The 14,376-nt window shown below is 39.4% G+C and overlaps 1 protein-coding gene across 6 annotated transcripts in view; it reads left to right on the forward strand.

Moving 5' to 3' along the window:
• The window catches only part of PPP1R12A (protein phosphatase 1 regulatory subunit 12A), a 147,594-nt gene extending 133,820 nt beyond the window's left edge, over nucleotides 1-13,774 (forward strand). For 4 of the 6 annotated variants that reach the window (XM_084810402.1, XM_084810404.1, XM_084810405.1 and 1 more), the window contains 3 exons: nucleotides 3,072-3,119; nucleotides 4,905-4,955; nucleotides 11,383-13,774. In XM_084810402.1, coding sequence (XP_084666528.1) covers nucleotides 3,072-3,119; nucleotides 4,905-4,955; nucleotides 11,383-11,469 — 186 coding nt within the window. In that variant the 3' untranslated portion in view covers nucleotides 11,470-13,774. Of the gene's footprint in view, nucleotides 1-3,071; nucleotides 3,120-4,904; nucleotides 4,956-8,404; nucleotides 8,498-11,382 lie in introns of all 6 variants that reach the window. The other 2 variants (XM_084810403.1, XM_084810408.1) reach the window with 2 other exon arrangements.
• Nucleotides 13,775-14,376: the final 602 nt, after the last annotated feature.

Genomic DNA, 14,376 nt, shown 5'->3' on the forward strand with positions numbered 1-14,376 from the left:
CAAACTAGAAAAACGAAATGTGAAGTGTGGGATTTTTTCAATGAATAAACCATAGTTAGGATCCTAGTTCATTAGGAAAGGAAGAGAAAATAAAACTGCTAATATCATAATGCCCTTATACAAATCTATGCTGCAAGCACACCTGGAATACTATGTACACTTCTGGCCACTGCTCCTCAAAAAGGACATGTAGAGCTTGGAAAACGTGCAGAAAAGGGCAATGAAAATTATCAAGGGGCTGAAGCAATTCCCCTATGAGGAAAGCTTACAGTGTTTGAGGTTCTTAGCTTAGAAAAAGGGTGAGTGAAGGGGCGGGGGGACATGATGGAGTATAAAAATGCATAGTGTGGAGAAAAATATTATTGCTCATAACACTAGCACTCGGGGTTATCCAGTTACTCTGCATGGTGGGAAATCAGATAAAAGGGAGTATTTCTTCACACAGCACATAGTTAAACTGTGGAATTTGCCACCACGAGATGTAGCAACAGCCAAAACCCTGGATGGCTTTAAAAGGAGATCAGGGAGGATAAGGCTCTCAGTGGCTACCCATTACCTTAATTATCAGAGGCAGTAGGCTTGTGCATACAGTTGCTAGGAAACACAAACAAGGAGGGTGGTGTTGCCCTCCTGTCCTCCTTGTGGACTTCTCACGGGCATCTGGTTAACCACTGTGAGAGCAGAATGCTGGACTAGATAGGCGTTTGGTCTGATCTGGCACAACGCTTCTTATGATCTTATGACTAACCATTACAATGAACTGTGGTTAGTTAAAAAGGGAAGTGAACACTTCCAGTCTTCTTGCAACAGTGCTAGAAAAGAAGTGAGGGTGGAGCTGACAAGCCTCAGTTTGTTTACATAACTAACACTAAACCATTGTTTAGCATTATGTCCAAAAGAGGCCTTGAGGTTTCATATTTGTTTTGTTTAATTACTCCTTAAACAGACTACAAAATTATTATGATGGGAAGAGAGTGCCCATATATTGTAGAGATGCATTGGTGGCCTCTGCCTCCACCCCCATAGGGTGGAAACCATAGGGTCTTTCTCAGTGAACTCCAGGACATCTAATGATAGGGGCCATATTTTTGTTCCTACTAGTGTCCTGCAGTACAGCACTAATAAGATTGAGTGGCAGTCATTCACTTACATGAGAATGTAAGTCAGGTTGTATATTCAGGGACAAAAACATACTCGCTTTTGGTGGTGAATGTAAGAGAATTGCTGCTTGATAGGGGCTGATTCTCAGCTTGTGCAGCACAGCCGTGTGCTTTCTCTTCAGCAGCTGTGGCTGACATATGGTGGATGTGTGGCTGCAGCATCTAGTGAACTCACTATCTTGCAGACAAGTTTCAGAAGCAAGACGGTAAATGCTCAAAGTGGGTGTTCAGCTGCTGCTGACTCTACTAGCTGCTAATACAGGTGGGAGCAGCTTGAAAGCGCATATTCCCTATTAAGGGTATTAAGCCTGTTTTTAATATGTACTCTGAAATTCCAGGTACAATCTCAGATCTTTGATCTGATTGGTTAGAAGAACCACATGTTATGCTATAGAGTTCTTTGAAATTAATTATAAATATCCAAACGGTGGAGGCTAGTTAGGGAAGAAGACAATAACTTACACCAATACTTAAACAGATTGCCCTGGATTACTGTGTTTACTCATGAGAAACGCCGGGTTGGATGAATCACAGGTCGGAATTAAGATTGCCGGGAGAATTATCAACAACCTCCGATATGCAGACGATACCACCCTAATGGCAGAAGGCGAAGAGGATCTCAAGAGCCTCTTGTTGAGGGTGAAATTGGAGAGTGCAAAAGCTGGTTTGAAACTCAACATTAAAAAAACGAAGATCATGGCATCTGGCCCCATCACTTCCTGGCATGTAGAAGGGGAAGAAATGGAAGCAGTGACAGATTTTACTTGCTTGGGCTCCAAGATCACCGCAGACGGTGACTGTAGCCATGAAATTAAAAGACGCTTGCTCCTTGGGAGGAAAGCTATGGCAAACCTAGACAGCATAGTAAGAAGCAGAGACATCACCTTGCCGACAAAGGTCCGTCTAATCAAAGTTATGGTTTTCCCAGTAGTAACGTATGGCTGTGAGAGCTGGACTATAAGGAAGGCTGAGCGCCGAAGAATTGATGCTTTCGAACTGTGGTGCTGGAGAAGACTCTTACGAGTCCCCTGGACTGCAAGGAGGTCAAATCAGTCCATCCTAAAGGAAATCAACCCTGAGTGCTCATTGGAAGGACAGATACTGAAGCTGAAGCTCCAATATTTTGGCCACCTAATGCGACGAGAAAACTCTCTGGAACAGACCCTGATGCTGGGAAAGACTGAAGGCAAAAGGAGAAGGGGACGGCAGAGGATGAGATGGCTAGATAGCATCACGGATGCAATGAATATGAACTTGAGCACACTCCGGGAGAGAGCGCAGGACAGGAAGGCCTGGCGTGCTATGGTCCATGGGGTCACGAAGAGTCGGACACGACTGAACGACTGAACAACAACAACAACTGTGTTTACTGCAGATTTGTTTTGCTTACTGAGTTTTTGGACTTGTAGCTGTATTTTGACCTTGTAGCTATAGTTCATTGCTCTCTATTGTAAGAAATTCTGTTTAGTCTGAGTAAAGACCAGCAGCAATCATATAAGAAATGATGGCTTGTAATGAAGAGTAGCATTAACTAAGTTTCTGGCATCCACTACATAATTTTGTTATCTTTTACCTTTTTCCAAATAGAGCTTGTAGTCACCTATTGAGGTTGTACTCTTCATGCTTCTCAATCTGATAGGAAAGTGCCCATCAGCTTCAGTGGTTCAGAAGTCCTTTGGAATTCTTGCATGTTACAGGGGGGGAAATTATATTGGGTTGTACCAAATGCTAGTCCTACAGAGAGCAGACCCATTCAAATGGATGGGACTTCAATTAGACTAACATTGGGTACAACTCATTATTGGTAAGATTTTGGTAATACAGCAAAGCTTTTCTTATCTGCATCACTTTTTCCCCATTTCTTTATTTTTGTTGTGCATGACCCTGCATGTTATCACTTTTCTGTTTCAGAGGCAGGAAAGATTTGCTGACAGGTCTCTGCTAGAAATGGAAAAAAGGGTAAGTTTCTCCCTATGATGTTGATCATCTGATGCAGATATAATTTAGAGTCTTGTAAAATACTTTCAACTGGAAAACAGTATGGAAATAAGAGTATTAAGCAACCAAATATCTGAATGGGATGTCATACATGTCCTTGTGGTTTCACTTTAATGAGATTCATTCATTATTGACTAAGTCTAATATTTTTCTCATATTTCAGAATTCTAAAGTTTAAGATTTTGTGGATTAATTTGTGAAAAATACTTTGTGTCCCAAAAGTATCTCTTTACATTGCTATAGAATTATAAAGATCTTGAACATCTCTTGGCTTAGGAGTTGAAGTCTGCAAGAATTGTCAAGTATGTTTATACTGTACAGGTTGTGTAGGCAGCTGCTTATATTAGACAGAACTCAGTAGCCAGCTCAGTAGCGCTGTGGATGACAGTGACTAAGGGCCAGTTTTCGCACCCTGTAGACCCTATATAATCATTGCCAGGAGTATGCAGAACTACTGCCAAGCTCATAACTAGGAAGCACTCATGTGATATCTCAGTTGTTGTCTCAGTCAGCTGACAATGTGGCGACCGTGATTTATGCAATCGCAGTGGGTTGAATAAGAACAATACAACCTGTGCAAGTTACTCTTTGAACATTTCAAAGATGTATACCAGCCAAATGTGCAAGTGACAGTACAGCTCGTTGGCAGTTGCTTTTTTGCATATGAAACTAGTCTGGAGACTGCTTTTATGCTCTTATACTGTGCCTTTATGACATACCCAGCATAAGGGATGCAATGTGTATGTATCAATACAATAGTTACCATAATAAGTCTTGCCCCCAACATTTACCACTCTAAATTTGGTCTTTCAGCGTTTTTTTAGGGCCTATATCAGTTAACTCACTGTCGCTTAACGGAGCACTGCTACATGTGAATGTATTTTTTAAGAAATTCAAGTTCTTACCTGAGAGAAATAAATTGGAACCTAACCTTAGCAAATTATTACTGTACTAAATTGTTGAAGTTAATTGCTAAAAATGGGGAAAATATGCCTAGGAACTATGATTAAACTAAATTTAAATGGTTTGTATCTGAAAGGTGACCGACAAGAGTCAGTATCTACGGGGCGGTATGATCTAACCAGAGTTTTACACACCTCAGCTGATGCTGCTTGTTTTGCATAACACCATTGAATGCAGATGTTAATGTACACTTTGCAGTAATCTGCTTTTGTCTTTCACACTAAGAATACTTGAATGTCAAATTGCTGGATACAGCAGCTGCTTTTTAATGAAACTCACTGCATTGTCTTAACATCTAGCAAAACCCAAGCTGTAAAACCTTTGTATGATGACAGAATATGCAATGGGATACATGTGCAGTATTGGTATGTCTTCGGTGTAGTACAGAGTACAAACTAACATTTGCTTGTCTTATGATAGCTCATGCTTTGTGCTTCCTTTTTCTTAAGGCAAAATTTGTATCTTACCTGCATCTCATGTATGTTATGTTAAACTACCACAAAAACTAGTAAAGGAGTAATAGCCAGCTGATGTTACAAAAACTATTGCCTGTTCAGCTTTGTATAAAGAATGGATTGAATTGGTAGAATTTGACCCAAATTTAGTTCTGTTGTCTTGGTGTTTAAACGCAAAGATTTTCTTTACACATCACTGGCCCCGCAAGTTTTTTGTCCTCACTTGGTTGTTTTAATCTTGAAAATCTGAAATTGCACTACATTCACTATGATTAAAAGATACACCCAAATTGTACTACTTGTCATTAATGCAAATGCTTTTCTGTAGGAAAGAAGAGCTCTAGAAAGGCGAATATCTGAAATGGAAGAGGAACTCAAAGTAAGTGTGCATCAACTATACTGAACTTAAAACAGTGATATTGCTTATAGACTACAGTGTGCAAATAATTATATTTAAGTATTGGTTAGAAGTTCATCGAATTATTAAATACACTCTTCTGATGTATGAAGGCCTTTTTGGTTGGTCAGACATATAGTCACAGCTGACACCAATGTGGTCTAAAGGAATGTTGCTTTTGTTAAGGGCAGTAGTAGATTGTACCACACAGATTCATTTACAGTAGTGTGATTTGAAACTTTTTTGAGATTGACTCTTGCCCCAGGGCAGGGCTGGGCAGACCTTGAGTTTGTGGGATCCACTTTGTTTTTTACTAGAACCCCAAGGTCCACTAATGAGAGCCGGGTACAAAATGTGGTGGGGGGCACAGTGGAATCAATTATCTGTTACACCCCATGAGCCATGCTCATTCAAACACACACCTTCATTCGAGTTAGTAGAGATCAAGGATTCTATTCCTGAATTAAATGGCCAGTAGAGCGTCACAAAGACATGGTCAAAAGCAACCAAAGTAATAGTATTTTACAGGTAAGGAACACTGAGGCCAAAATATAAGCAATTAGTACAAGGCTAACCATAGCAGCTTTCAGTTTTACTTACTGTTAAATTGTTGGGAGTTGGAAACCCTTGCTGATCTCCTGCAGAACACTCAGATCCTGATCTACCTTCTGCCTGCCCATTCCCTAAGCCATTAGGTTGTTCCAGATGCTTTTGAGCCGTATAATTCTATCAGAAAAAAGTTCACCTTATATCTCTTGAATATAACTAGACCACCTTATCTAAATTAGTATATTTTCTAAAGTATAAAACATTCTTGTAGTTTAATAACAAATAAGTAATGATGTAATGTAAAAATACAGACTCTTCCACTAGGGAGAGAAAGTAATCATAATTGGGATAGCACTTCATTTGGGCTACAGTCAGGATGAAGTTGCTTGGATACCAAGGGGCAGAGCTACCCAACTTTCCAGACCAACTTTGGCTGGCTAGCAGCCAACTGGTTTTGTTGGAGCTTGTAGTCAAGATCACAAAAATAAAAAAATACCATTAGCTATTATGCCCTTGCCTGTTTCTTAGTTCCAAGAGGCCTACGGAAGAAATTTCTCAGGAAAAGGCAGCTGAGGGTGCAATCCTATTGAGCTAGGTGACCGCCTATCCTAAGCAGAGCAGGAGAAGCACAGAGGGGATCATGCCCTCCATGCTTCCCCTGCCCTGCTTTTTTGGCTAGACTCGGAGGCAGTGTGGAAGTGGGGGGAGGTCAGTTTTCCAGGAACTGACCTCGGAGTGTGGGCTCCAAGGTTGGTTCCCGGAAAATGGCACATTCTGTGGCCGTCTAGCCGCTGTCTAGCAGCCATAGGATTGCTCCCTGAATGTCCTGTATGTCATTATTCCTTCTCTATCTCTACCCTCTCTGCTGGCTGGGGAGCAAACTAGTCTGTCTGTCTGTCTGTCTGTCTCTCTCTCTCCCCCCCCCCCCCCCAGCAGCTGGGCAAGATGTTCTCTTCCTCTGTTTCTCTCACACACACCACATGTTGGGGAACAAAGTAGTCTTTGTCCTTGGCAGGGGAAGAGTATGCTGAAAAAGCAGCTAGTTGGACCAGTTTCTGTATCAATTCAGCAGCCATAAAATGACATCTTAGCAGCAATTTGAGCCCGTAGTGCCCAGACAGCAGTGAAGGTGTAATTCCCAAAAGGGTTCTGTGGGGTCTATTTTCTGCCTTTTTTTTTTAACTCAGCACTGTTATGTGCAATGTGGATTTTCCTGCTTGCTTTTTGCCTTCAATCCCTATCCCTCACAGAGACAGAGTAGGCAGTTTGTAGAAGGATGGCAGTTCTGTCTCTGAGAGCAAATCCCTCTTCTCCATGTGAGGTGCAGGGTTGGAGTCTGACAAGAAACAAATGGAAGCACTGAGGTCCAGCAGTTCAGGTATGGACTGCTTCCTCCTCTCTGAGCAAGCTGCCCCATCCTCCGTGATACAAGCGGTAGCAATGCTGCCCAGGGGCTGAGGCACACGTTGGAAACAGTCCCAACAGCTTCAGGGACGTTACTTCAATCATTCATTTGCAAGGGTTTCTGTCCAAGCTCAAGGGTAGTTCTGTCTCATTTCATTTCTTCACAAACATCCTTAATCCCTGAGATATGTTATTGCAGGGATGGGGAACCTCCTGAAGGCTAATAGAGAGTGGAATCCCCAATGGCGAAGCTGCCCCTGACCAAGGCACTGGCTGACAGAGCTCCAGCCAGTGCTTTGACCAGGGACCAGATGATGTCAGGGGATATGGCCCAGCTCTCTGATGTCATCCAGCCTATGCCCAATTCCAGTTCCCCTCCCCCATTATTGAAACATGGAAAAAGAAAAAAGCCCTTCATGTGTGTGTTTACTGTTCATGATTAATAATTGTTATCTCCAGGACAGTAGACAGAATGCCTCTGAATTCCAGTAGCTGGTGAACAGCAGCAGGAGAGGATTATTGCCTTCATAACCTGTTGAAGGGCTTCCCATAGGCTGCTGATTAACCCACTATGGGAAACAGGATTCTGGCGTATTTTTCCTATCTACTCCTATGCTCTTTTTTTAGCCATGTTAGCCTCAACTCACTAAAAAGCTGCTACTGTTGAACTCCCATACCTCTTTATGTGCCCCATCCATTCTTCTCATTTTATTTCTGCCACTGAATTTCTTCCTTTAAACTGAACATTCTTATTCCCACATCACTGTTGACATCTGAGGTACTTGGAGCAGAGGGCCCTCTGAGATCTTCACATGCAGAAAAGTGCATATCAGAGCGGGCATTTGGGCCCAGATTGTTTAGGAGTTTAAAGGCACGCCACCATTTTGAGTTGTATCTAGAAACTAACTAGATAGTAATGCAGCTCTTACGGAATTGGTATAATATATTTTATTTGTTTTTTGTGCTTGTTAATTATAAAGCAGCCGTGACCTGAGTCACCTGAAATTTCAAAATGGTTTTCCAAGACTGCTCCACATTCAGTACAGTAATATAATTAAGATGTTTTAGGGCATGTATGGCCAAGCCCTTTACCAAGAGGGTGCACAGCTGGTGCACTTCTGACAGTGGGTGTTACATGAGCATCAAGAAGCACCCTGGCACAGGGGAGTGTGAACCTGTTTCCAAATTAGGTAATTTCGAGTTGAAGTGCCAGGAGGAAAGACGTCCTTCCCCAGTTATACAGTACCATGAACATGAGATGTTAACATCTGTCTTCTTTGCTTTTATGTTAGGAACATAATTGTATGACCTATTACAGGAGTAACCCAGTTCGTTGTTGCATTAAAATTCTTTGGAAAGCTGTGTGCAGTCATTAGCTGCCCTTACATTATACTTTTGAATACATTGCCTACTTTCACACAGAATTACCTGCTGCTAAGAAAAGGATTATCTTTACATCTTTTTCTTTTTCCTTTTAGTTATCCTCACCTGTGATACCTTTTCAACATGCCACAATTGCATTTCTCTCATGTTGGTTCCTGTTTCTTTGATTCCTGCAGAAACCATACCAAGTAAAGCATGTTCAGACTTTGAGGCTTTTAAATGAGCAACTGCTGACTGAGAATAGGGCCTTGACCTGAGTGGTTACCAAGCTGTCAGGTGCTTGCAGGCATCTACATTATGTAAACTTGTAATTTTCCTTTTTTTCCTCTTCTGTAGCCAGGCAGGTGTTACAGTGTTATGGCCTGCATCTCTTACTATTAATGCTTGTGTGTCTGAAAACTGGCTTATTGCATGAAATATAGAAGTTTGGCTTATACACATAGTATTGAATATTCCTACCATATTGAAAACACTTTGATAGTTTGATAAAAACTTATTTTCTGAGTTGATTAGACTACAGCCAATATATCCCATGTTGGCAGATTACTTTCATGTTAAATCTGTGGATATCCACCGCCTACTGGTGCTAGGAATGACAACTTTAAAATGGTGTCTACCTCAAACCAGTAATGCTATTTTCCTTGGATATACATAAAATAAGAAATTCTAAAACTAAACACTTAGGTGAACAGTGTGCTTTGAATTGTCACTTCACTGCAAGCTTAAGTATTACATCTGAATGTAAACTTACTGATAAACATAAGACACATCTGTGCAAAGTAGGAACCTCTGGCACCAGCATTCAGTTTAAAGTAGGGAAAGGTCAGCAGTGTGTTAACTTTCTTGCAGATTACCATATCAAACTGTCAAAACAAAATGTTAACTACGTTGTGGCCCAGTATGAAGCAGTCCAAGCCAAAGCCCCAGTGAGTGGTTGGAAGTATGTCAAGTTGCACTTTTTAAAAGAAGAGCAATAATGGGAAATGCTTCAGTTCCTAAATTTTGCATTAACTGTATCTAAGGCCGTTTTCTGCAAATAGCAGAATTAATGTTTTTACTTGAGTCTAGATTTTTGCCAAACATGTAAGAAACACGTGCCTGATTAGAATTAAAATGACTTCTAGGGGACAGATTGTTTCAATACCAGAGACCTTTCATCCTTTGCATCAGTTATTTTACATATTTTTTCCAGGTTTTGATACTTGAATAATCTAGGGAAAGAGGTAAAGAATGCTAGTATGCAAAAGCAATAGCATTTCCATGTAGACAGTGGTGGAATGAACAGGCAGAGAGCAGCAATTGCATCTTAGTCCTAGTGACCAGGAAAGTAGCAAAATGTATAGCTGTCTTTGATAGTACTTGATTTTATTAGAGGTGGCGGGAATATCTGGCTGACAGCCTGGCAGTTACTAGTTGCATGAGTTGAAGGTGCTTAGTTAGGCAAAGACAGCTTTCAACCTTTGGGTGATTCTGGGCAGACACTGTTTGTTCATAGCCTGTACTCGCTGTTAGACCTGTCCTATTCTGTCAGGTCCAGGCATCTGCATCACCTTTTTCCAACCTTGTGCCCTTTTTGGTTCAGTAAAATTCTTTGGATAACTGTGGAGCAGAGAGGAATATAGTATTAGAGCTGCTGTATTTTTGTCTCCCTGTTTAAAACCCTGGCTTTGTTGCCTGTGAGCATTCATCCATCTTTGTTCTTTCCAAGAGTTGTTGACAAAGTATTTGGCTAACTTATAAAAACTATATTTAAAGTATTGTCTTAAAAAGGTTGCTAGAACTACTGTATAAGGAGGGTATCAATGAGATGTTGAAAAAAAATTGTGGTTCTTTTTATTCTGCATAATTACAACTGTACCTACCTCATTAGGAATTGGATATGATATTGAGATTCTCCCAGTCCATTGAGTTCAATAAGAGGCAGCAATGTCATTCGTTGGTGTTCTGAGTGCCTCTTGCTTCATTTTAAATACAGCGGGTTAGTACTTTTCAAAGAAACATGGCAGATTGCACAGAAAGACATTTTCTAAATTTTTCTAGTTTCTAAGGGGATTTTTTTTTGTTTTTCAGCTGCACAGTACGGTAAAAAGACCAGTGAAATGTTCAATAAGAATATTTTTTTAAAAAACTAGAAAATGGAATGTTTACCTGCTTCTGAGTAGATGTGTATTGGGACTTCATAAATCTATAGGAGGCAATGTGAGAGTTAAACCTATAGGAGGCAATGTGGTTATACCCCTTGGAACAAAGTAATGGCTATATAATTGGAAGAGACATATTTATTTTGTCAGTTAAGTGAACATTCAAGATCTGTTTATTTCAAACATCAGTAACAGGCATATCTTGTAACTTGTCTTATCTATATTTATGACGCTTTCTGTTTCGTGTGTGTTTGCTGGGTTTTGAAATGGAAAACACATCCGTTTTATTTCTAAGTTGAGGTGCCTAGAGCTCAAACCTGCCTGGAAACAAAGCCTGGTGCTTTATGAGTCTCCTCTCTTCCCCCACCCCTAGCTAGATGTTAGGAAGCTGGTGTAGTTCGTCGGTTGTGGGGAAATTATCTTCTACACATTTTCTGAGGCACTCTTTGTTATTACAACTTCATATATTGCAGGCTGAATCTTGACATTCAAAACTAGTTCCAGTGCCTCTGCGTGTACCCTACACTAAAAAATAATATTCTCCAAAAAAAAAGCTAAATCCTGCAAATTGAGGAAATATGCATGTTTATTTTGCATAAATAAGCAGCTATCAACCCCCTGAAACTCTTCCTCCTCCCACTAGCCCATGTGAGTGGCTTACTGTGTGTTTCAGTGGGACTGACTAAATCTGTTGGGAGTTTTATTTCATGCCCTATTCTTCAGTGTTGATTATTGGTATATGTTTATTATGAAAAAAATAATTAACTAGTGCAGATGGGCCTCAAGTTTTTAACTGTTAATCAGATATTCTTCTTACCAGATCATGTACTACTTTTAGGAAATGTGGGCTTTTTGTCTTTGAAGAGGATTTGTCTATAGTATTTTGTTCTTTGTCAAACATCACATACCTGTACTTTCTTTTTCTTCGATAGATGCTACCAGATCTGAAGGCAGATAACCAGAGGCTAAAAGATGAAAATGGGGCCTTGATCAGAGTTATCAGCAAGCTTTCCAAATAAAATCGTTTACTCCAGCTGCAAATCATGGGAGTGCACATAATTAGTAACTCCAGTGGACCATAGCATGGAAGTCACTGGGAAACCTGGGAAGATTTCTTGGGGACTGTCATTTTCAGATATTCTGCCAAATGCCCTCTTACCTGGGTGTGTGTTTTTTTTAAACCGAGATCATTGTTTCATGTGTTAAAGCAGCTGCTGAGAAGACATAATGACTGAGAAATCTTGTTTACAGCTACCACATATAAGGAAAGTGTTCAAGGCCAGATAAGCCTCAGATATTTAACCAGTAAGCCTTAGTTGTACATAAACACATGCATCAAAAAAGCTTTCTGCTATCACAGACAGTAACTTTATTTTGTTGTTGTGTCACAGTTCCTTTTTTTCTATTCCGCCATTTTTTTCTTTTCCATCTGAGTTTGGATTTGTGTGTTCCCTTCTAATTATTCATGTACCAGATTATTTCCTTGTACAGTATTTTCACAGCTTTACATTTACAGAGACCACACATCCTTTAAAAATACAACATGTAGCTAACTAAGCCTGTATTTTCCAGCCAGCCACCCCAAAACAGAGAGGTTTTGTGAAACCTTTGCTTTCACTGTTGTGCAATATGCATTTATTTCCTATAAAAGATGCTTTAAAAGTCAGTTGAAAGTAGATTATTTTAAAAGTCCTGTCTTCTGCCTTTATTGGTCACTTTTTAAAAGAAAAGAAAAAGGGTTGTAGTGCAAGATATAAGATCCTGTAACCTTCACATTCATTTTAGCAGGTACTGAGTGATGCTGTATATATTAATGTATATTGTTTGGATTTTTCAGACCCACATGACATGCTTGAATATATTTCCCTATTGCAATGTGTGTTACAGCAAATTAGGCTGCTCCAAAATAGTGTTTAACAAAGTCCATTAATTTTTATGGTTTAAATTTAGAAATTGTACTTTGTATGGAGCCACTCTTTACAAAAATGTCTAAACTATTAAAAAAAAACTTATTCTTTCCCTTCCATTTTTCATTTGAGTAGTGTTCACCCATAATAAAACTTAAGTATAACTTCTTCACTACATTTCACATAACTGTATTTGAGTGCTATCCAAAACTGTTGTGCTAGCCAAAGTAATCTTTAAGTCATTTGAAAGCCCTAACCTAACCTGTTACTCATATACATGCACTGCTATTGCCATGTGAAGAGGCATTTCAGTTGATACGACCATTATGTCAGACCATTTTATACATTTCAGTGGCCTTTTAAAAAGTACTTCAGTGAAGATAGCTTTTGTTAGAAAACAAACAGCTTTTATATTTTCACTAAAACCTACTAAATACAACCATCTTACTGGTCTACAGACTATTGCCTAAAAACCACTGAACAATTCAGCCATTAAAATAAATTGTACATTGTAAAGCTTGTAGTAGCTATTGTATTATTGATTATACTGTATACTATATTAAATGTGAATTTGTACCCCTTCATTTTAAAAGGTCATTCTGTTCTACTGCCTACTTCTTGGGGGTGGGATTCGCTTCATTTTGGGGTGGGGGAAGGAGAAGGATTAGTTGGGGGAAGGAGAAAATGAGTCTCCTTTGTGGGGTGGGGTAATAGATGGGGGAGGTTTTTTTGAAGATCTAAGGTTTTGCTCTTACTACCAAGCTCAGGATTCTTGATTCTAAAGGTACAAGGATAGTTCTGGGATATCTTGTTACAGTAGGTCTGTATGAGTCATACGTCTGAAGATGGACATCTTTCATGCTCTTAAGCTAATACAAACCAAGCAGAGAATTGATCCATCTGAGTGATTGCAACACACTGAGTAGTGTTGTGGAATGGTTAGGCATACTGTGGATTATATTTGGTAAAGTTTTGGATGCCTGTGAATGATAAAATGTGTATCTAATATTTTAGTGTTTTATATATAGGTTATTTATTCTTTAAAAACTGGCTACTGTGTTGCGTTGATTTTATTGGTAGTATTGAGCAGACCTTGCATCTGCATGAAACTACTTGCAAAACCCACTATTTTGCAAAAAAATGTATTTTGACATATACAAATAAAATGAATAAAACTATTTTAAATGTGTGAATTTTACTGAAAAGACATTTTAAACGTACGTTTGGTATTTAAATTCTCTGTGGGCATTTTTTTTCCATTGCTTCACTTGGATGCAAAGTACTTTTCAGAGATTGTAATCAAAATGTGTTTGTTTGCACATCTGTAAATGCAACAGAAAAAATGCCATATTTATGCAATCTGTAACAAATTGAAAAATGTTTATATATTTTACATAAACCTGTCTGCATGAAGAAACTACATGGGAACCAGTTTTTTATGTGTTGTCTTGCCATGGTAAAAATGTGTAAACTCAGATTATTGCTTAATTCCCTAGAATATTTTGTAGTTGAACATTCCAGCAGTTTTTATATAAATTCCTTTAACTACACTACAACCCTCCCACACCACAGCAGAATTATCGGTGTTTAATACAGATTTCCATCAAGTTCTCCACTGGAAACAAGCTTTTGTTCTCTTTGGATGCCGGAATATGAATGAACACTTAACTAGTTTTATGTCTGATTTAAATAAGAGGAACATAATTTGTGTATGGTGTCAGTTTATCCCAGGGTGGAGGACAGTTATCTTTTCCTGGAATTCAACAAAAATGAACATAAAAATAGCTGGGATGTTAGCCCAGAAGGACAAATACACATTACAATAATGGCAACATCCCAATATGATTGAGGCAGAATGGCTTGAAGGTCAAATTGCATTTCATAATCTGTGTTAAACTAGGTAGTGGGTTGGTAACCATAATTTCCCTGCAGTTGGGAAGAGAGGTTAGTTTTCTTACCATACCAACTGAAAGTGATACAGTATTCCAGTGGAGCAGAAGTGGATAAGAAGTCTCTCTC

The sequence above is a fragment of the Heloderma suspectum genome, chromosome 7 (genome assembly GCF_057233095.1).
Source record: "Heloderma suspectum isolate Gila_16-S chromosome 7, 16-S_ref, whole genome shotgun sequence".
Classification (NCBI taxonomy): domain Eukaryota; kingdom Metazoa; phylum Chordata; class Lepidosauria; order Squamata; family Helodermatidae; genus Heloderma; species Heloderma suspectum.